This window comes from Xiphophorus hellerii, chromosome 8 (assembly GCF_003331165.1).
Source record: "Xiphophorus hellerii strain 12219 chromosome 8, Xiphophorus_hellerii-4.1, whole genome shotgun sequence".
Lineage (NCBI taxonomy): Eukaryota > Metazoa > Chordata > Actinopteri > Cyprinodontiformes > Poeciliidae > Xiphophorus > Xiphophorus hellerii.
This window is the reverse complement of record NC_045679.1, coordinates 24,696,067-24,719,484: the sequence shown is the minus strand read 5'-3', so window position 1 is coordinate 24,719,484 and position 23,418 is coordinate 24,696,067. Positions and strand designations below refer to the sequence as shown.

Genomic DNA, 23,418 nt, shown 5'->3' with positions numbered 1-23,418 from the left:
ATTGAACTAAAATTAGAAGTGTTTACAGTCTGAATAATTAGTTTACATAAGCCACAAATAAACACTTTACAATGGACAGAAAAGGAAGAAGTCCAGGAAGCCAGTTCCTGTGAAAATGCCTTGAAAAGACTTTTTTTTAAAACAGTAAGGGTCCTGAACATTTTGTTTTTGATCCTCGTCGTAAATTAGCAATATGTTCCTAGATATAACTCAAACAGAAAACTAGACTAGAAGACTCATAATATATGTATACATCTCAAAGTGGTCATTTTTTTGCTGTGTATTTACCGATTCCTCCTGATATGATCAGCTGTCTGCTACAAACAGAGGAAGCCCTGAAACGTCTACAGGGACGAACTAAGACTTATCTTGTAAACGACACTGAGCATGAAGTTCTGTTTATGGAACAGAGTCTCCCGTCCTTCATTGTCTGAAAAACTGCAGTTGGTTTTACTTTTATCAAAAGGAAAACAAACGTACACGTTCGACAGACTGCAGTGGCATTTTTCGCTCCAAGGCCAACATGAACCTCAGATTATATATTAAATATAAGTCCTTCTGTTGGACTAATATCTCTAATCTGGTCCAATTTAGTCACCACAAGCAAAGATAAAGATAAAAAAAAAGAACATTTAACATATTTTCCGGACAATGAGTCACACTTTTTTCACAGTATGTCTGGTAAAGTCCATAACTTACTTACTTTCTTTCTGCTAACACCTTCTAATCCTACGCCATTGAACTAAAGCTTTCCTTTAACGCTATCCTTCTAACGAGAGTTACGTCTGACTGACGTAGGACGTCGAAAATTTGCAGGACTCCTCTACGGTGGCCGACAGGTGCAAATGCGCAGCAAAAGAGAAACATGCAAACAAAAAAAAAAACACGCGCACAAATGAAATGCGGCAAGCAAAAAGAGAGACGCAAACACCCCCGAATGAAATGCAGCAAACAAAAAGAGAGACGCAAACACCCCCGAATGAAATGCAGCAAACAAAAAGAGAGACGCAAACACCCCCGAATGAAATGCAGCAAACAAAAAGTGTTGAAAACGGAAGTGCTCCAGACCACTAGGGGGAGTCAAAGAAAATAGTATTCATTTCTATGGGACCAGATGCAAGATTCAGAGAAAGAAATTTGAAAGAAAGTAAAGGTATCTCTCTGAATCTTGCATCTGGAAAGTGTGATTATTGTGAGAAGTCTGAAACAATAGAGCATGTTATTTTAGAGTGTTGTAAGTATGAAGAAGAGAGAAGATGCATGCTGAGAGAGTGTGTAGGTATTAAAGAAAGGTTTAATTTAATAGAATTTTTGAGGAGAGATTTAGGGAGTAGACATATTCAAATAATTATTCGGTATCTTAAAAAAACAAAGCTATTTCATAGGATATGAGTAGAGCAAGTTGGGTGTGAGTGTGTAAAGAATATCAAAGAGGGGTATATAAAGCTATAAGCAAGTTGGATAATATAAGCAGGTGTGTATGTGTGGGGGTATGTTTAATCAGGAGTTAATGGAGGGAAAAGGTAGAAAGTGAAAGTTTATAGACCATCTCGAACCACACTCCATACTGGTAAGTGGCGGTAATGCTACTGTAAGTTTGTTGCCAACCGCCAATAAATACCAAGAAGAAGAAGGAAGAAGAAGAATCTTGCATCTGGTCCCATAGAAATGAATACTATTTTCTTTGACTCCCCCTAGTGGTCTGGAGCACTTCCGTTTTCAACACTTTTTGTTTGCTGCATTTCATTCGGGGGTGTTTGCGTCTCTCTTTTTGTTTGCTGCATTTCATTCGGGGGTGTTTGCGTCTCTCTTTTTGTTTGCTGCATTTCATTCGGGGGTGTTTGCGTCTCTCTTTTTGCTTGCCGCATTTCATTTGTGCGCGTGTTTTTTTTTTTGTTTGCATGTTTCTCTTTTGCTGCGCATTTGCACCTGTCGGCCACCGTACTCCTCTCCAAAGACTGGAGTTTTGACGTTCCTGATACGACGGAAGTGACCGGAAGTGAAGGGCCACATTTCTGTCTCTTACAAATATGTACGATTTTCCTGAAACTTTTGGGTGTAGGTGGGGTCTATGTTATGCATTTTATTTATTTATTCTTTTTAGTCAGCCATGACCATTCATTGCAAGTTGATTTCATATCGTTTTAAAAATAATAATAAAATAAGTACTGAACTTGTTTTGGCACTTTCCTACTTTGAATCGTAGCAACGTGACGGACCGCGTGCGCTTGAAATGAAAATAAGGCACGTTGAAGTTTGGTTGTAATGCGACGCAATGTGGAACGTCTTCAGCAGAATATTATAAAGAGAAATGTGGCATTATTTATCTATTTATTTATTTATTTATTTATATGGTCGGTCTTTGTAATGATTTCCTCGTGGTCGGGCTGTTGTTATGTGACGGGAAAGGTGACATCAGGAGAAAGGAATTGGAGTGAAGTACCGGACACGGCGGGGAGGGGAGGGACGCGTTGGGGACTAAATGTGGGCGGAAACAAAAAGTCTCAGGGAGTCTGATAAACTGCAGAGGAACGTGGGAGAGAGACGCAGAACGTCTGGAGCCATCTTCCTCTCGATTTGGAGCCAGGATTTCACCAACATGATGTTTCCAGGGGATCTAAGGTCTTTGGTTTTGGTGCTGGTTTGCCTGTTTTCTGCTGCTGGTGCTTTCGAAATAAACGGTGAGAAAACGTTTCCGTTTTTATCCGTCTGAAATGAATCGTACGTCAAAATAACCATTTTTTTTTTTTTAAAAAAAAACCAAAAAAAAAACAAACAAAAACGTAACTGGTGTGACTTTTCGCACACAAATGAGCTGGTTTTAGAAAAGAAAGCAGGAACATTTTTTCCCATCTCCATGTTTGAGGGGAAAAAATATGAGTTGATAATAAATAATGGGGTGGATAATTTTTCAAGTTACAGTTTTAAAGTTTGTAGTATTCGTTGTTTTCCCCGAAATTGAAGCATGGATGGAAAATTAAAGACTACTTTTGAGTGATTATGTTTTTTCGGCATTTTTATTTTATTTTATTTTTGTGTGTGTGTGTGTTAGAAAGTTAGCACAGGGCCGGTCCAAGGTTGAATGTAGCCCTAAGTCATCTGCAACTTTTACAGTCCAAGGTGCCCTGTCCATTCTCATGAATAGATTCTCTTCTATGTTATGTTATTTGTCAAAAAATTAGTGTAAAAAAAAAGTTTTCAAACGAATTACAAGACAAATAGATGTAAAACAATGCATCACTTTTTGGTTCATTCTGTCATGAAAATTTAATTCCACGAGAAACTGGATTTTTATTATATGTTGGACAAATTACTTGGTTCTTTGTCATTTTTAACCAAATTTATGAAAAGCCATTGTGAAAGGGCTGAAGAGCCACGTGCCTCAGTCGTGAGCCATTTTGTAGATCATTGCCCAGGAGGGACCGCTGTGTTTATTTAGGTTTATTTGGAAATTTCACATTTTCTATAGTCCTAGAATGAACACAAGCTCATGGTTTGACAATCAGACCAATCTTTTTGCACTATTTATCCAGTCATTTCGTTCCCAAGATTTTCTTTACGTCCTTCTGCATTAGTCATGTCAACTAACCATTTTTGTATATGTTATTTGTAACATATACAATATATAAATACCTTTTTTGTTGTTAAAAAAAAAAGATTTACTATTTAAGGTTAATGTTTTAAAAAGAATAATCAAGATAAATAGTCATACTGAAATGCTTAATTTTAAGGTTTCAATGTTTTCAGAAGATTATATAGAATATATTCTACTTGATTCTGTTTTTGTCTCTGTTTGGGACATTTGTTTCCTGATCCAATAACTCTCAACTGATCCCCTATAGATCGATATTACAGATGATTACGCTAAATCAGCGGTCCCCAACCTTTTTAGTCGCGCGGACCGGTCAGCCCTTCGCGCAGTACTCCGATGTTGTTTTGTTACTCATTCTGCTGCAAGTTGGCTCAAGTTTGACGCGCAAGACGTAACCGGTAAAATCCGGTTTAGGATTTTCAAAATAAAAGATCCGGAAGTAGTTCATTATTTCTTGTGCGGCCCGGTACCAATTGGTTGGGGACCACTGCTCTAAATCATCAATTGCCAAAGCAGGTACAAAGCACAAATTGACAGTTCATATGAAACATCCAGCCTTTTTATACCTAAAAACGTTGTCAGAGGCAACCGAAAATGTAAAAGTATGACATGATCAGACCTATCTGAGGTGTTGTCAGTTAATTTGCCTTGGGCCCTTCATAACGACTTTGTATTTCTCCGAATTAATTATTTGAATAGTAAATATTTCACTTTGTAGTAATTTGGGTCCTGATTTGCTTTTTTTTTGCTTTTTTCTTTCGCCAGGCACTAATCCACGGACCTTTGTCATTGGAATGCCCAATGACAATGAACCAATAGATTGTGTTGATGAAGATCATCAATTGGATTGTTGGAGCCGCTTGGCTCCAACAATCCAAACGGTAAGGAATAAAACATTAAATGGATCCCTCTCTGAAGAGGCACGTCAGTTCCTGACGAGCCCCATTTCCACAATACTCATGCCTTCGTTCTACACCTTGGTGTGCTGCATCAGCGTTCCCATCAACCTCGCCGCCATCGTGGCCTTCTTTAAGGGCATCCAGCCAAAGAAGCCGGCGGCAATCTACATGCTGAACCTGGCCTCTGCAGACCTGCTCTTCGGCCTCATGCTCCCCTTCAAGATCTCTTACCACTTCATGGGCAACAACTGGATATTCGGCTGGTTCCTGTGCCGAGTGGTCACCGCCAGCTTCTACTGGAACATGTACTGCTCCGTCCTTCTAATAGCCTGCATCAGCGTGGACCGGTTCCTGGCGGTTGTGTACCCCATCGACTCTCTGGCTTGGAGGAAAACGGAGAACACCATCAAGGCCTGCGTGACCATGTGGGTCCTGTCCTTCGCCGCCTCCGTTCCTCTTGTCGTCTCCGACCAGACGGCTCACGTTGAGGAGCTGAACGTCACCACCTGCCACGACGTCCAAACCGTTGAGGCGATTTTGTGGTTGAAGATTTATTTCATTGCCATCTGTTTCTGCCTGTTCGTTTTGCCTTTTCTTGTCACCGTGGGGTCCTACACCAAGGTGATCTGGACGCTGAGCAGCGTGGCACGCGGGCTTCAAGGAAGATCACGCAAAAAAACGAGAGCGGTGGTGATGATCTTGACGGTCCTAGTGATTTTCGTGCTGTGCTTCATGCCCACCAACTGCTTCCTGCTGGCACACTACTTGCTGTTTGAGGCATCCAACAATGCCTCGAAGGCCACCGACAGCTCCTACGGGCTCTACTTGATGTTTTTGTGTTTGGGCAGCCTGAACTGCCTCCTGGATCCCCTCCTCTACTACTTCGGCTCTTCCCAGTGTCAGAGACAGCTGTCCAACATGCTGTGCAGATCGTCGACGAAGGGTACTCTCACCAATTCGTCGTCTGACTCGTACAGATCCAGCACCAGACCCATTCTGAAGTCCAGCCGCACCGAATGCTCCACAATGACTTCATCAGTGAGCAAAACAAACTCATTGGAACAAAACCTGAACAGCCAGTACAAGAAACTGTTGGTCTGATCACTGCGGCACTGGGCAGCGTTTTTAAGTACAGAAACACAAAGCTGTAAAGTTAAGGCTACTACATAAACTGAGCACTTAGTTGGGATGTTTCTGTTGAGATTTACTGAAACGGAAGGTAACCAAACATCTTGCAGTAGTAGAAACACTAGAAATCTCTTCTTCTTTTTTTTTGTCAGGAGGACAAACCTACACGCACAAATGTGAAGTTAAATCTGGCATAAAACTCAGTGTAGAACCGCAGTATGCTTCATCTTTTGCTCTGTATATTTACATTTGCACACTGAATGTTATTTGCTCTTACGTTTACTGCTTTGTTTTTTTTGTTAGCTTTCAGCTATATCTTTTCAAAATGTACAATATTTTTATATATATTTGTTTCTTAATAAATATTTGAGACTCAACTTTGATGTTTTGACTTCTATTAAGCAAACTGTGAATTAACCGGAGGTTCCAGTTAAAAGGAAAGTAGTTCAATGCTGCCCCCTGCTGGCCAAATATGTAAATCACTAAGTTGGCAGAGAACTTTCCATCCTTTATTTTTTTAATACAATGGGTCACATATTTAACAAATGTAACTCAGTAAGTTTGGTTGATACTGAGAAGGGAATTTATTGTAGTAACTTTGTTCATGAAATGAAAATCATGAATTATTTGCACAAAGTGATTTGTTTCACTTATTTCTGTACGTTTTAATTGAACATGGATTACTGCTAATGAAAACGTGACATTCGGTGTGTGAGAAAATTTTACATGACACTGGTAAAGTAAAAATATACGGCGGCCTGTTGAATTTTAAGAATGTCCTTTTAAAAAGAGTTGAATTTCTACAATGACACTGTACACATTAATTGCGTCATCAAAAAGACATGCACATAAAATTTGAATATTAGGGAAAACATCAACAGAATTGGCTACAAATAAAAGCCAGCGTAATGCAAATTTCGCTAAAGGTGACGCATGCGTACCTCTAAACTGCTTATGACTAATAAAATCAAAATTGTTCTTACTCATATGCACCGACAGGTGGTGCTATTTTACCGTTTATTAAAAAAAATGTCATCCTCACCAGTATATAGCAATGCCTAAGAAGAGACACCTTGGCTACAGGTAGTTATTGCTTAAGTATCTCAAAATAATAATTAATTACTTCCTAAAATCCTTTGTCAGAAATCTTACTAAAATGTCCTTTAAGCACAGAGTCAAAGATAACCTGGCTGAAATAGTCGAAAGGAGAGAGAGAGAAAAAATATTCGGCTGATATACTATTCTTGTTTAGTCGCTTTCTTCTAGTTTTTTCCCCTAAGTGGCACATACCTAAAATCCTAAGTTTGTACATGAGATGTTTGCATACAGGCCAATAATTTAAAAAGAAAAATTATGGCTGATAACAGTCGCAGATTGCATCGATCAATCAGACCAGAAGAGTCATTGTACTGACTTGTATCTTCTGATAACCTCTATGTGTGAACACAGTAAACCAGTTCAAGGAACAGCACAACCCCGCGTTCCTGGAAAGCAGGCGACACGTTTTTATATGAAATCTTCTCCTAATTATCCAGCTCAGTTACCGTCTTGGAGTGGGTGGGTGGCAAGGCTGGCGGCTTTGCGTAGTCACGTGACGTACAGTGACATCATCCAGGTGCCAGGAAGTTCGCTTTTGCAACCTGTAGAGAGGAAACAAACGGTGTCGACGCAGACCGCGCCCGCTCTCTCATTTTTAACCTGCGCGTTTGTCAACTGAACTTACGGTCATGTCGACGTGTGCGACGACAGAAGGTAACGTTTTGTATTCTTTTTGGCTTTTTCTTACTGTTATTACCTCAATAACCTGTCCGTGTGGGAACCCAGTACATAAACAGGGATTTTGAACGACAGGTCTCATACCGTTAGGTTAAATAGTGCGTCCTTACACCCAACAGACCGTCTCCACTACCTCTACATCTATTGTATTGTATTTCATGTGGAGTTTTAGAGTTAGACCAACACAAAAGTAGTGGATAGTTGTAAAGTGTAAGGTTAATAACAGGTGTTTGTTTTTGTATTCAGCCATTACGTTGTGTATATTTATGGTGTCTCTTGGCCAGGTTTGCACATAGAGAGAGACATTTTGGCCCATTCTTCTGGCCAAAATGTCTCAATTGCAGTCGAATTGGACGAAAGGAATTTTATTTCCCTGTACTTTTCAAAGGACTAAAGGTCTGATATTTGACTGGGGTATTTTAGCATATGAATGTGTTTTAAAGTCAAACTATTTTTGCTGTAGCTTAGGCTGTCCTGCTGGAAGGTGAACCTCTGTCCAAACCTCAAGTCTCATTCCACACATTCAGAGATGGAATGCTTTTGGAAGCCAATCAGGATGTTCAGTTCAAATCTTTTAGTCAGATCTCAAAAAGCATCACATGATCTAAAAGCAATCAGAAAAACAATGTTGCACGGTACTACTGCCATAAGACGCCAATGAACCATAGTTAGAAGAAACACACATCACTGGTGAGCCTTTCCAGGAGACCTTGATCGACCAAAACATCTCAGAGATCACATAGACTATAACCAGGAGGTCACAAGAACCCAGAACAACAGCTACAGCTCGGCAGACATCGATTCCTTAATGTCAGTGTTTAACAGAGAGACGTGGCAGTAATGGGAAAGCTCTAAACCAGAAGCACAGGCTGGCCAAGCAGACCACGAAGGTCCAACTCTAATTTGCTACAGAACATCTTGATGACCCCTTTTGAGAAAATTTTCTGTGGACTGATGAGACAAAAATGGAAATATTTGGGAAGTGTGTGCTATGGTTTGTCAGACAGTTGCTTTTCCCCAGAGGTCCAGGTTGTTTTGGATGTAATTTCTCCCTTAATGAATGAGGTCGTTATTTACTCAGGCTATCTTTATCCAATCTTAAAAATTGCGTCATGATCTGAAAAAATATAGTGTAAAAAATAAATAAATAAAAAGAGAGAACAAATTAGAGCACTGTATTTCTTTTTCAGGTCATAGTTATGCACTACTTTATGTTTGGTATATTTCATAAAATCCCATTGAAGTACTCTGACGTCTATGGTTATTATTATGCACTGAATATGAAAAAGTTAATGTTTTATAAGTACTTTTGGAAAGCTCTAAAGAATAAAGCTTATTGTTCCTTTGCTTATCCTTTCATGCTTTGAATTCACAGGAATGACAAAAGGCTTCACTGGGACGGAAACAGATTATGGCGTATTTGTTGGTTCTGAAGCCCAAGCGGTCCTGAAAAGCCCTCTCACAACCGTCTTCCTCCCAGCTGTCTACACCTTCGTGTTTGTCGTTGGGCTTCCCACCAACGCCTTGGCTCTATGGGTTTTCCTCTTCAGGACCAAAAAAAGGCACCCATCATCCATCTACATGGCCAACTTGGCTCTTGCTGACCTGCTTTTTGTTATTTGGATCCCTTTAAAAATAGACTACCACCTCAATGGCAACGACTGGAAGTATGGAGACGGGCTGTGCAAAGTTCTGGTGGGGTTCTTCTATGGCAACATGTACTGCTCCATGGCCTTCATTGCCTGCATTAGCGTCCAACGTTACTGGGCTGTAGTCTACCCAATGTCCCAGCATCAAAGGAGCACTTGTTTAGCAGTCTCTGTTTCTGTAGCGATCTGGGTGCTGGTGTGGCTCATCACCATTCCTCTCTACTGCTACGATCAAGAAGTAAACATACCAAACATGTGCATCCGGACCTGCCATGACGTCACCAGGCCGAGCCAAAGGAAGACTGCTGCTGGATACTTCTTGACAATGGGAACGCTGGGATTTGTCGTCCCGACAGTTGTGTGCATCATATCGTACGTCCTCATGCTCAGGGCTCTCCAGGACAGCATGGGGGACCCTACCATTGCCAAGAAGCGCCGCAAGGCCGTGGTCTTGATCATCACCGTCCTGCTCATGTTTATCGTCTGCTTCACCCCCAGTAACATCATGCTGCTGGCGCACTACATCCTCCTGCTAGGAGAGGTTGTGAGCAACGGGTACGGGTTTTACATCACCACCCTATGCCTAGCGAGCCTGAACAGTTGCGTGGACCCTTTTATTTATTACTTCATCTCCGAGGACTTCAGGGAGCACGTGAAGAACACGTTTCTGTGCAGGAGTCAGAGGACAGTTGAGAGGAAAAAGGTCTCCTTCAGCGCTCTGAAGTTCTCCAAGAAGAGCGGCTCGTATACCACCAGTAGCACGCGAAACACGCAGAGCAGCGATTGCTGATGGCGGTGTCGTTATTAACCCTCCCGTGGTCTTAGCGCGACGCTCTGAAGGAGCGTGGAGGATGTCCAGCGGGGAAGTTTAGTGCGACCGCTCACAGGGTGAAGAGTTTGCGGGTTAAACTCAGGTTTGAGAGAAAATAGATCTTGAGATAGAGCAGTTGGGAACAAGTCTATGATTTTCTAGAGCTTTTTTTGCATGGTGAATATTTGTTTTTGAAAAATAATTTGTACAGTTTTTTTTGTTTTGTTTTTATATATATATATATATTATGTATTCTGCTATATGCCTCATTTTATTGCCATTTTTGACCAGTTACCTTGATGATAGAAGATACTTATGTTGTGGTTTTAGGTAAATGAATGTAGCCTTTTTTGTGTGCGACAAGACTGTAAATCAATTAGTTAATGGCACCTTTTACCTATTAAATTATGTAAAACTACCTTAATAATTGACTTCTTTTATATATTTTTTTTTTGTATAACCATGCATTTTAGCCTTTGTCAAACCGAAAGGGGGAAAAAAAATATTTAGAATCACAGTGTTCAAGCAAATCTTTTTCAATTTGCAGAATTTAGTCGACATAAACACAATAATTAAAACTACACCTCTGCTAAACCTCCCAAGCTAATTTGCAAACTTTCATGTTGCAAGGAGCAAAAGTTGAGTCGTTGGCCCAACTATTAGTCCAGCTCTTCCTGCTTCCTGCATGGAAAAACCTGTTTCATTTACATTGTAAATCTTTACCTGAATCAACTCATTTGAATTTGGATTGAAGGACATGGATGCACACTGAATATTTAGTTGGTTTAAATTGGGGATTTGCCAATCAGTGATCAAAATCAGCCAGTTTTATCTTAATTGGCTCGGACTGAAGACGAGCACTGAGACATCTTTGCAAACCAAATGCATTCAAAAGCTGAAACTCCCATTTTGTTTTTGGTCTGTAAACGCATCGGTTTAGTAAAACTCAGATTAGGGATATTATGGATAAATGGGGAAAACATTGTTTTTTTTCTGCTGAATTCAAAATTACTAATAATTTTATCAAGAAGCTTCTCTCAGAGTTGGAATTTGATCATTTTATGCTCAATTATGTGTTTAACAATAAAAAAAAAACAGTTTATATGTGCTGGACACTTCTTTAACCTACTTTGAACACAACTCCTTCTGATACCTCCAACACCTTTATTTACCCCAGCTTTGTTAGTCACTCGTACAACACACATTCTGCAGAGTAATCATTTTAAACATAGCCCTTTTTTTTAGGCCAATTTTTGTCATGCAAAAATGATCTATGTGTTCAAATGGACATTTTACTCCTTTTAAGGGTTTCTGGTTTTCGTCTTGTAATACAACCCAGTTAATATTCAACCTGTGGGTGACATAAAGTTCAAACATTTCTCACATCCAAAGAATGTCTTTTAAAAGTTTTTATAACTGTTACTAGAAGATTGCAGTGAGATTAATCAAATATTAAGCTGCTGCAGGTGGAACTAGAAATGACCTTTTAAAGAGGCGCGTGTAGCTGAGTGTGTACTGTATGGCAGACTGTTGGAAAGGTCAAACTATAGTTGTTCCTTATTTTCATAACACACATGTTTACCATTTGTTCTCATTTCAGGGTTGGTCATGCACCATTTCAATACTGTGAACTTTGAGTGTTAAATCACCAAAAACAATTATGGCCAAACTAATTAGCTTACTGACCAACTGTGACTCTGTATAATTTTGTCTTCCTACCATAGATGGACAGGCAGTCATTGTAAAACAGTTGGCTACTTCAGTTTGAGTCTTCTTCAAATTCTACGGATCTTTCCTGCCCACAGAAAGAAATGTGACTTTGTATTTTAACGCCTTGCAGTTGGGTCTCTGTCTCTTTAAAAGCTTCTGCTCTTTCTGAAACTCCACCTTCAGGAAGTCATCACAAAATGGCTTCTATTAACCCTTTAACAACGTTTTCATCAGCGTTTCACTGAGAGGTAGCTCCTATAATGTGCTCAGAAGATGCAGTTCCAAAAAAGTGTTTACTAATTGTTACTGCCTTGTCTGAAGGAGCTGAGTGGGACAGTCACGGGGGAGGGGTGCTGAAAATTTTTCTCAGTTTCCTCAAAACTAAAAGCTTGGAAACTGCGACTCTGAGGAGGAGCTCCGTCCTCGAAGGCGGAGCTGGGTCCAAGCAGGCGTTTTGCACAGGTTGCCATGGGAGATTAAAGGATTTCTCCAACATGCATGAAAGAATCAAAGCAGCACTCCAGGAATGTTTTTGATGAGGGAATAACATGATAACATGATGTAAAGCTAACAAAAAAGTCCATTTTTACACAAACAAAATTTAAAATATGGTCAAAATGCCATATTTTGACCATATATGGTCAAAATATATGGTCAAACCTGTTGTGCAGCCTGTCCATGTGGGTTTTCACAATCGGGACACTTTCAATAGTTCATTGGTCCAAACTGATCAGTAGCGTCACAGGGAGCCTGTCGTGTTCTCATGAAGACGGAGCTGGTCTTTTTGTTATTTGTGGCTTTTAGTTAATAGACGTTTTTTTCAGAAACATAAAACTTGTCGGTTTCACTGTTTCCACATTCTAATGACTAATGTGTAACTGCATCAGGACACACCTAGATTTCCTAAAAAAAAAAAATGTCCCACAATGTCATCACTTAGAAAATCTCTTTATCAGGTAATCTGGATGTGTCACTATCTATTGAATTGTTGTTGCAAACTTTTGCAACCACAACAATTTTCTTTTCGAAGGAGCTAATCGGAACTGTTGGGGGAGTCAGAACATTTCCCAGGTATATTTCCATAAGCATTAGCTGCATAGCTGTAATAAAACACAGCTGAGTGCTAATAGCTGTTTTCATGGCAAGTGAGAGGTAAATAATTAAACATTTTCTACGCAGCCACGTTTTTGAGACTTTAAAACTAAGGCCAAGAATAATTCAGGTAAATTTGCATCCACAGATTTCTTGAAGAGGCCACAGCATCAATAACAGAAACTCTTGACGTTACAGTGAATAACATTTGTGCGCCATACCTCATGCCAAAGGAGCAACATCTTCTGATGGAGGCCTATGAAGAACTGGAGAATTTTATTCTCAAGAAAGAAAACCCTGCCGCCGCAGTGCCAAACAATAGTGGATTGAATGTGTAGGTTAGCCTAAAAATCCTTCACTGAACAATAAAACAATATGAAATCGCTGCATTCATGGAGTTACCTGTCATTTGGTCAGTTGAACAACTTGAGTCTTATAAATGAACAGTGGAAGTCAGCATGTAACGTGTATTCATTCGTGTTCCTCTTTTTTAATTGCACATCGGAGTATTTATGCAGCACAAAACAAGAATTGTTTTGTATTTATTCTTGACAACAGGTCAAGAATGAATACGAGAACATTTTGCAATATAGTGTGTGGACAAAATGTTGCCTACAAATGAATTGTACTAATTTACGTTGTTCAAAGTTAAGTTAAAATTCATCCGTAAAGTGCCATCCTTCATTTGTCGGGCATACTGCAACTTATATGGCTTGACTTGATAACAACACTGCTTCTTTTTTTTTTTATTTAACAAACATACAATCTCTGGTAGATGTATGAAACAATGCAACATGGATAGGAAAATAATAAAAAAAAACAGAAGCATGACATGAAGACGACAAAACAAGCACATAAGAGTAAGGCAAATAAAAGAACAACAAACATTTGTTCATTTATTCTGACTATTTCTGTGTATTAACACATTTTTATTTATTTTGTGATTATCTGAAACAGACAGGGTAAATATTGCCGAGTCAACATCCTGGTTGACTCCTACCAAAGAAAATGTAATACCGGTGTTCTAAGCTAAAAGCTGTTTCGTTCGCAACCAGCTGGTTATTGCATCTTTTTAATTGCTTTACATAATGCTGTGTTTCTCAGGATAGTATTGGGCAGGATGAACAACTTATTAAAGATGGAAAGAGGTTGGAAATGTAAAACAACCAACAATTGTGTACACTTTATGTGTATTTATCAATTATTTACATGATAATTTTCCTGTGAAATTCATTTATTATTATTATTATTATTATTATTATTATTATTATTATTATTATGAAAATATATATACACTTCTTTTTAACTAGCGTTAATCGATCCCAAGATATTTATTTTTTTCCACGCTTAAAAATAAATGTTTCATACTGCAGTATTTAAGTATTCCCGCATTCATAAGCTTTTATCTAAATTATCTGTTTATTATTGTACAAGTTGAGTGCCATGGAAACTAAAGGGGGGAACTACCGCGCGCATTACACATCCTTTCAGTGCGCATGCACGGACTATGGACAGGTAGTCTCGGGGTGTGTCCTCCAGCGAGCGAGATCTTATTAGGCATGTTTTAAAGACGAAAGATCAAGTGAGAGACGACCAGCAGCAGAACTTCGAGTCTTGAGCGCACAGACATGAATTCAAGGTGGATATTGTCGCTTCTGCTGGTTATCGGCTTTGCTTTTGCTGTTAATGCACAAGGTAAGTCAAACCCTGATCTCTTTCTGTTACTTCGACGTTTTATGGATATGGAGGGGTCGCGAGGCACGGCTTTTACCGATCGAAGAGCAAAAAGGCTGCGATAATAAGGTTCATGTTTTATGTTAGGTGGTTTAGACCTCATGGAGATTCACTTAGTAGGATTTTATTTTTCACATTTTTGATTTGGTAAATTACAAAGAAACTACAATCTGCCTAAGCAAGGAAGTAACCATAGTAACTACTATTTATTAATGAATTTTTTTGTCGTTTTAGAGTTTTACAGTTTTAATTAAAATAACGTACAGCTAAGTACTAATATATATACAGTACAGACCAAAAGTTTGGACACACCTTTCTAATTCAATGGGTTTTCTTTATTTTCATGACTATTTATAAGGCAAGAAATCCCACTTATTAACCTGACAGGGCAGGTTGACCTATGAAGTGAAAACCATTTCAGGTGACTACCTCTTGAAGCTCATCAAGAAAATGCAGAGTGTGTGCAAAGCAGTAATCACAGCAAAAGGTTGCTACTTTGAAGAAACTAGAATATAAGGGCTATTTTCAGTTGTTTTACACTTTTTTGTTTAGTGCATATTTCCACATGTGTTATTCATAGTTTTGATGCCTTCAGTGTGAATCTACAATGTCAATAGTCATGAAAATAAAGGCAACTCATTGAATTAAAAGGTGTGTCCAAACTTTTGGTCTGTACTGTATATATACTGTATATATATATATGTGTGTGTGTGTGTGTGTGTATGTGTGGGGGTGTGTGTGTGGGTGTGTGTGTGTGTGACTATACAAGAAAAATTTATGTAGAAAAGCAAATGATATACTCCCTGCCATCAGCTGCTCTGTGTGACCTAATAAGTGACTTTTAGGTGTTTTATTTAAACAACATTACTGCTAGTTTGTTGAAATGTACAGCGTTTGCTCAAAAGACTTTCCTACGACCTTTCACTGGATTCTATTTAAGGTGCACTGATTGCCGTTTTCTGATCACTCACACATTACCGACCTTTAAAAAGCCTAACCTGCCGATTCCAACGTTGGCCAATTCTCTCAAAATTAAGGAAATCGGAGCCGATAAATTGGTGCATCCCTAATTCTATTCCTGATTTTGTGGTGTTTTGGGGTCTGACGTCTCTCTGCATGACCCAGTTTCTCCCAAGCTTCAGCTGAGAGTCTGATTGCCTTACATCTGGTTGCAGAAAACCTCGCCTCCTTGTTTTTAGAGTCACTGAAATGTGCATAGTGTCCTGTGTCTGGAATGCCAGCCCATATCACGCCTCTATCACCACCATTCTTTTTCCATGGTACAAGGTGTTTGTGCGGTAGAATCCAGTCATACTTGTTTAATGCTTTTATGAATTACTGTCTTAAACTGTGACCTAACACTATAATAGACTGTATTGTCTGAGACGGTGCTTGATTTCCCTCTCAAATTCTTTATGGGTTTCATATTTCCTAAATAAACACAATGAAGTATATTATGTTTAAACATGACTGAAGCTGCAACTACAGTCATGGGTTAAACATTTATGGAAAGTCATTTATATGTAATCTTTTAGAAGTATCCTTGTCATTTTGGCTGAGAACTTCACACAAGTCCTGTTTGAAGGAAGAGTGCCAAACATTCAGCCTTCCACTACCAACGTCGAAATGATTCTGTTCCTAAAGTTACTTTACTGTCATGTTTCCTATTGTCAAAACAGTAGATTAACATCCAAACCTTCTTGCCTGCCTATGAAAAAATATGACTATCAATTGAAGTCAAGAGATTAGAACTGAACAGCTATGTAGCCATAAGCAAACCACTAACCAGAGGAGAGAAGTATACCATACAAGAATCGGCTTTTATTCTAACATCTCTTTTATCTTTGTCTATTTCAGGGCGAAGTATTATTGGAATACGGACTGAGGATGGAACAGTTATTGATGATGTAGCATTAGATATACTGCAGAGCGGGCTTACCACCGTGTTCTTCCCGATCGTCTACACCATTGTGTTCGTGGTGGGCCTAATTGCAAATGGGATGGCCATATGGGTGTTCCTCTTCAGAACCAAGAAGAAGCACCCTTCCTCCATCTACATGGCCAACCTTGCCTTGGCCGACCTGCTGTTCGTTGCCTGGATGCCTCTGAAAATTTCCTACCACGTAAATGGAAACAACTGGTTCTACGGGGAGCCCATGTGCAAAGTCCTGGTGAGCTTCTTCTATGGGAACATGTACTGTTCGGTGCTGTTCATCACCTGCCTCAGCGTGCAGAGGTACTGGGTCGTGGCAAACCCGCTGAGTTCGCAAAGGAAGAACAACAAAGTCGCTATCAGCGTCTGTGTGGCTATCTGGGTTTTCATTTGGATCACCTCCATTCCTCTGTACCTGTACAATCACACAACTAAGATCAAGGGCACGAACATGACAACCTGCCATGACGTGATCGTCATAGATCCAAATGCCGAAGACCCCTACCCTTTTATCAAGTACCCATTCTTCTACTTCATGTTCATGGCCACAGTCTCATTCTTCATCCCTTGCATCGTACTCATTGTGGCGTACGTGTTGCTGCTCAAAACTCTGGGGAGCAACACGGTCGACAGCAGTGCGACAAAGACACGGCGCAAAGCCGTCGTGTTGATCTTGGTTGTCCTGGTGACCTTCCTCGTCTGCTTCATCCCCAGCAACGTAATGCTGGTGGTGCACTATGTCCTGGTGAAAACCGAAATGGTAGACAAAGGCTACGGCTTTTACATCACGTCGCTGTGTCTGGCGAGCCTCAACAGCTGCCTGGACCCTTTCATCTACTACTTTGTGTCGGACGAGTTCAGGGAGCACGTGAAGAACACGCTGCTGTGCCGCAGCAACAGAACCGTGGAACAGGAGAAGGCCTCGTACAGCTCCATGAAGTACTCCAGGAAGAGCCGGTTGTTCGTGTCGGCGAGCACCAACACGGAGAGCAGCACCTGTTAGCAACGGAGCCCAGACTGCTCCACGCTGTGGGTGCTTCCACTCTTCTGCACTGATGTTGTCGTCCACCGTGAACCCGACCAAAGATGAACTCTGAACCTCGATAGGACTGCAGCTTGTGATGTGTGACTTTACCAGGAGCTGCTCAGTGTTAAACTGTGAATCATTATATGTTTTGTTTTATGTTATGTTATGTGTAAATAGTTGTAAACGTGTGGGTCAACTGTTAAAGACTGACATTTATGGCATGAGATGCATTAAGTGGGATTTTCCTGGACAGCGCAGATTTCCAATGTTTAAGGTCGGATCTGCTTTTTTTTAACTGCCAGTCTTGAATCAAACATGAAATGAAAAGATTACCAGATTATTACCACTTACCAATTGAAGCTAATATTTCTAACTTTTGCATAGACAAAGAAAAACGTCCTCAAAAGTCCTGATGAGTTTATAAAAGGTGGACATTTCTACTTTCTAACAATCTGATGGATATAGAAAAACAAGAATTCGGTATTTATCTATTTTATAGCCGGTTAGTGTATATTTTTATTTATACTATACAGGAAATAAATGCAAATTGTATATATTAAATGGCTACAATTGTTCAGTCTGATTGTAAGAAAATGTAAAAAAAAATATATTCATATTTTTGTAATTTTTTTTTGCACATTTTTCATAAAAAATGTTCCTCTCGTCGTTTGAATTGATTTTAAACCTTTTGTTGTTGAGCTTTTGACGTTGTTACGTATTTCCTTAAATAAACGGAACAAAAACACGGTTTCTGTGAAACTCCATTGTCCCGTTGCGTCATTGTGCTGTCCTGCGTGAGTCACGGGCCTCGTTGTCATCCGGCAGACGGGACGTCCTCTTCTTAGCTCCCTTAATCTTTCAAAACCCTTGGAATTTCTGGAATGTGCCGTGTTGAAATGTAGAGCACCGCGGCACACCGAAGAGCTGGTCAAAGATCAATTCGGAGAAGGGACAGTGAGCTCGGGGTTGAGGAATCTCGGAAGGCATGATGAGACACGCTTTTGTAGACGATCTTAGGAAGTCGTCATCTTGCTGGTTTCAGTGTTCACTTTCTCCTGCGTTTGGAAACTTGCGTCTAGTTTCATTGTAGGATCTCTGGACGATTAAAACAGGTTCCTGTTTTAATCGTTAAAACAGGTTCCTGTTTTAACGACCGGTCGGGGCAGAGCTGTGGGTCAATCATTGGCTGTAGAGTGTCATTTTACCCTTTGTCAACGCTCCGGGGCAGAAGGCCTTCCTTTCAGAGCGGAGCCGCACCCTGGTCACGTTACGCCGCTGACGCAGCTCCTTTTCAAAGCACAGTTGTGGCGTAATGAAACAAAAGTGCTGGACGTTATTTAAAAAATAAGAGTAGCACTTTTCTACACATAGCACGTCTTTAGAGTTTCTGTGAAACAAACCAATGTAAACCGAGCTACTTTGCTGTGGCTGGATAATAAGTTATTTCTATGCGTCGCCATGTACCTTCTGTCAGTTTTGGTCAACATGTGTTTATGTATGGACTGATTAGTTCTACTTTGTTGTAAATTAAAATGTTCAACCAAGGACTGGGATCGCAAATCAGCCTTTGACTAAATAGTCTTTGTCCAAAACAATGGCTGCACTGTTTTGCCATGCCACATTGCCTTATCTGCTCTCCTGGATTGAAAAAACTTAACTGTGTCACTCTTTCACAAGCTCCACTAGGAGAATGTGATTATGTAAATGTAGGAGAATGCAAAATGGAATCAAAAAGCTATGATTGACTTTTTTATTTTACCCTCCAAAACGAGCTTTTTACTGACTTAATATGTCAGTTGTCTTTTTGATTTGATTTTGACCCCACATGTGCATGTTTACAGAATTGAACTGTTCCATATTGAAACCACAAACGTGAGTACATGTCACTGGAATTTTGTGTGAAAGACCAACACAAAGTGGTGTGCAATTTGAGAAGTAGTAAGAAAATTACACGTGATTCAAAACATCTTTGAAAACAAAGAAACAATAAAAAAGAAGGGCTCTTTTTCCACCTTAATGCAAAGCCGCCAATGCATACCTTTTAGCAGAAAATATATTTGCACAGTCAGCATAGCGTCTGCTTGTATAATCCACCCACATGATATCGGCCGTGAAGCGCTACCCCGCCCCTCAAACGTGCCCACACAAGCTAAAAAACTGTGCGGATCATTCAAACTGAAAACCTGCAACACTGAACAAACTGTCAGAGAGGAAAAAACTGTCTTTGAAAACTGGTCATGAGTCATTTGCTTTGTTGTACATATCTGGGGTCTCATTATCAATTTTTGTTTCACTTTCAGCACTTTTCAGTGCTTTCGGTTAATGTTAATGTCTTCAGTTAAGATCAAATTTTAAAAGGTCAATGTTTCTGTTCAGTGTCATTTGTCAATTTTGGCATCGTTTTAGCCCCATACAGGGTAGCCCCGGATATCACACTACTATTATGAAGTGTGACTGTTCTTTTTCTGAAATGCTGCTAGACTAACAACGTAATGGGAGGCACACCTTTGACACAGTTTTCACCAGATCCCCTGATAATTTGTCATGTGCTTCCAATCCATTGTTTCACCTCCGTGACTTCTGACAGAGAGGCATATTTCTACACCTACTACTGCTAACATTACATCATATAGCGGACGCTCCCCTGCCACAGACTCAGGGATGAAGCCTTTTCCTTAGTCTTCAGATGTAGCTTCACTCAGGTACGTAGATAATGGCTGTGAGTAAGTCTTTCAGACACACTGGCATGTCCTAACAGCTTCCCCACGACACCAGAAACCTGCTCAACCAGTTCTGACCTCAGTCACCATTGCATGGTGGTAAACAACAGGAGGCGTTTCGATTGCCCGTGAGTCATTTTCATGTTCCATGAGTCACTTAGTTTTTGTGCAACCAAATATGGTCTAAAATTAGAGATGTGTTTTTGTTATTCAGGTTAATTTGATAGTCTGATTTAGGGACTGGAGTCATTTTTTTCTTTTTATGCGGGGGTGTGTATGTGTGTGTGCAGAGAGGGTGACTTCTGCTGGTTTCAGAAAACAATGCAGGTTTATGGAAAAGTGTAGAAACTAACCAGTGTAAACGTGAAGTCCATAGAATACCCCAAAATTTTACTCAGGTAAGAGTAGCAGTACTTTATCATATTGTTAGTCAAGTTATTGCAAAAAGTTACAGTCCAAGAAATTATTGAAGAGTAAAAAAAAAAAACAAATGGTAAAAAGGGTTCTCGAGTAACTGATTAAAACAAACCAATCATTTAAATATATATATATATATCAGTTTTTGATATGAAACTTTAACAAAAACTGCGCCTGTGTCTGGTAAATTTTTGGTTAATCCAGGAATATTGCTCAAGTAAGAGTAACAATACTTCATAGTAAAACTACCCAAGTAAAACTAAGATGTACAATGTAGTAAAAAAAATCCTCTTAACAGTAGATTTTTTCCCATAAAGTTACAGAACTAAATGTACTCTGTAACTCTGTCTTTGAGTGAGAAATGAACAGTCCAATAAATGCAGCCAAGTGGTTTAATTGTATGATGAAAAAAAAAAAGTGACTCCAATGCATCCTAGAGATTTCTGCAGTTTTAAGTTTCCAAAACATTCCAAACTATTTTTATTTCCACTTGCAGACTTCACATTCCTAAGACGCCTCCCTTTGAGGAGCCTCATTAATGCTCTTCCAGCTAGAGCATTTTGTCTGGAGGGCAGATTGATGGATTAACATTGCGGCCACGCTTGATGCTGGGAGGCGGCTAAAAGACGGCCATTCATGTGTGCAAGCTAGAGCAGAGAGAGGACGAGCGTCCGTGCCACCGAATGCTCAAGATGAGGCACTGAGGAAGGTTTGACAACACAGATCTGATCCGAATGCCTTTATCTTTCCTTTCATTTACATTTAATTCTTTTTGCAGATGCACAAAAAACAGCCTGAGAAGGAGACAAAGAGAAGCGGTAATACAACAAGATATTCGGATGAGCGAGAAGTCTTGAAAATGAGTCAAGTTTATTTCTTTAAGCACATTTCAGAAACAAGGCAGTTCAAAGTGCTTCCCGTCATAGAAACATCATACAGTCACCAATTGTGAAACAGGAAACGGACATTACATTTTGTCAAATCAATCATCAAAGTCATTAATGCACATCTAATATGTTGATCAATGTTCCACTTACTACTAATCAATAAGACGAGCAGGGATAATATGTCATCACTTTCCATTAATGCAGAAAGAAGCAATCTCTTACATTTTTTTTAGCAAACAGTTCAGGTACAACAGAGAGATTTCCAACAAATTCAGTTAGTAAAAAAATATGGAAGATCAAAGAAAGATGAGAAAAACTGGGAAAAGGTGCAAGAGTGTAGATAGAAAAAAACAAGAGTGTTGGAATGTGAGAAGGTACAAAAGAGTTTGAGTCAATGAGCGTCCTTTAGTCCTTTTTCTCTTCCATGTCTTCAAGTTCTTCTGAGGCAGATTGGCCGGAGGCGGTTGGCACCGTGTTGGTTCCCCCGAGCCAGTCCCAATGGGAGAAAAATGGGGCAAAGTTGGTCCCCGGTCGCTGGTGATGAGCGTCATGCTTGGGAGCCCCGCCCCAAAGGCCAAAGGGCACCAGGTTGTGCATGGCCCAGGGGAAGTCGTAGCCACAGTGGTCCTCGGTGGAGACGTAAACGTTAAATACCATGAAGCCCCAAGTTGTGAGGCAGTGGCACCTCAGCAGGATGGGGTCCACTGTGGCCCAGAATCCCACGCTGAACAGCTCCCAGCCAGACAGGTACTGGGTGACCAGGCTGAAGGGCTGGTTGTACTGGTGGTGGATGGCGTGGAAGGTGCGGTAAAGCCAGGGAACCCGGTGGTGCAGGAGGTGCCACAGGTAGTACTGGAAATCAAAGACGACCATGCAGCCCAGGATGCCGAGAAAGAAGCCCCAGAGAGAGGGGGCCTCCGGAGGCAACGGGGTCGGCGGCCTCCACAGCCACTGCGCAACCGCCGCGGGGAAGATGAAGAACAGGTGGTTGTAGACGGTGACACCCAGGGTGGTCCAGATGTTAGGCCAGGTGACGGGTTTGTCTGGATGCAGCCGGTAGCGGTTGATGGAGGGCCAGGTGGGAGCCAGCAGGTCCAACGCGGTGTAAATACCAACCAGGACGAAGTAGGTGGTGACGGAGAGGACCACGGGGAAGAGCGGGCTCCTGAGCAGGTCATGGTGGTTCTGGTGGAGGTAGTCCCAGAGAGGCTGCAGGACCAAGGCGTGGGACTCGCCCCCGGACAAGTTTCCTACAGCCGTCAGCCAAGACAAAGCCTCAGTTCTCAGCAACCTGCTCGAGCTCATCACTGACGTGCCGTTTCTCATCCAGAAATGACCAAGCCAAGGGGTGTTTTTAATTTTCTTAGAAGCCCCGAAAGAGGGTAAAAAGAGGTCCTGAACGACTGAAAAGATCCAATTGAAAAGGTTCAGCAATAGCAAATTGTCTGGTGATGCTGTGCCAAATTGGACTGGCGGACTGTCTTCGCCTCTTATGTATGTTCAAGCCCCACCTCCCTCCATCACCACCACCCTCTGCATTCTAAGAGAAGGCTGTCTGTGAAGGCCCTTTTTCATGGGCGCCAGGACCGCAGCCAGGACTCAGGAGCCGGGCCACAACAGCTCTCATTTTTGACCCAAATCATGGAGTGAGAGCTTCCGCTTTTCTCGTGAATCTGACTTTGTCGCAAACAAAATCAATGGATGCCAGGAATTTGATTTCTGCTTTCATGAACAATGACTAACGATTAAACACGACTCATCAGATTGTATTTACTTCCCTAGCCCTTCAGATATTAAGCCTGTTAATGGATCTATCACCCATAGTCTCAGATGAAATACAGAATCCACACACACACACACACACACGCCTACACCCCCAATCATTCACAAACATCATGAACCCCAAAGAGTCATTAATCATGGAGGAAGTTGTCATGTACTGAAAAGAAGCGGACAGAAGTGGAGCAGCGACTGCAGCTCTCGTCTCTATGGTGTCACAAAATAATCCTGCAGAATTTTGACGTTTTGGTGAATATCATGTGA

The 23,418-nt window shown here is 40.6% G+C and overlaps 4 protein-coding genes across 5 annotated transcripts; 3 read left to right on the top strand and 1 right to left on the bottom strand.

The window, feature by feature from the left end:
• Window positions 1-2,467: 2,467 nt before the first annotated feature.
• Window positions 2,468-7,377, top strand: LOC116724373 (proteinase-activated receptor 1-like). The gene is made up of 2 exons (XM_032570023.1): window positions 2,468-2,681; window positions 4,358-7,377. The coding sequence occupies exons 1-2, from the start codon at window positions 2,483-2,485 to the stop codon at window positions 5,590-5,592; spliced, it is 1,434 nt and encodes a 477-aa protein (XP_032425914.1). The 5' UTR covers window positions 2,468-2,482; the 3' UTR covers window positions 5,593-7,377.
• Window positions 4,366-10,957, top strand: LOC116724374 (proteinase-activated receptor 2-like). 2 transcript variants are annotated; one of them, XM_032570025.1, is made up of 2 exons: window positions 4,366-4,473; window positions 8,771-10,957. In XM_032570025.1, the coding sequence occupies exon 2, from the start codon at window positions 8,773-8,775 to the stop codon at window positions 9,832-9,834; it is 1,062 nt and encodes a 353-aa protein (XP_032425916.1). In that variant the 5' UTR covers window positions 4,366-4,473; window positions 8,771-8,772; the 3' UTR covers window positions 9,835-10,957. The 2 variants fall into 2 exon arrangements, with proteins under 2 accessions (XP_032425916.1, XP_032425915.1); XM_032570024.1 differs by lacking the exon at window positions 4,366-4,473 and adding an exon at window positions 7,267-7,371.
• Window positions 10,958-14,184: 3,227 nt separating this feature from the next.
• On the top strand, window positions 14,185-18,110 carry f2rl1.2 (coagulation factor II (thrombin) receptor-like 1, tandem duplicate 2). The gene is made up of 2 exons (XM_032570633.1): window positions 14,185-14,352; window positions 16,249-18,110. The coding sequence occupies exons 1-2, from the start codon at window positions 14,286-14,288 to the stop codon at window positions 17,325-17,327; spliced, it is 1,146 nt and encodes a 381-aa protein (XP_032426524.1). The 5' UTR covers window positions 14,185-14,285; the 3' UTR covers window positions 17,328-18,110.
• Window positions 18,111-21,212: 3,102 nt separating this feature from the next.
• On the bottom strand, window positions 21,213-22,880 carry ch25hl2 (cholesterol 25-hydroxylase like 2). The gene has a single exon (XM_032570635.1). The coding sequence runs from the start codon at window positions 22,699-22,701 to the stop codon at window positions 21,781-21,783; it is 921 nt and encodes a 306-aa protein (XP_032426526.1). The 5' UTR covers window positions 22,702-22,880; the 3' UTR covers window positions 21,213-21,780.
• Window positions 22,881-23,418: the final 538 nt, after the last annotated feature.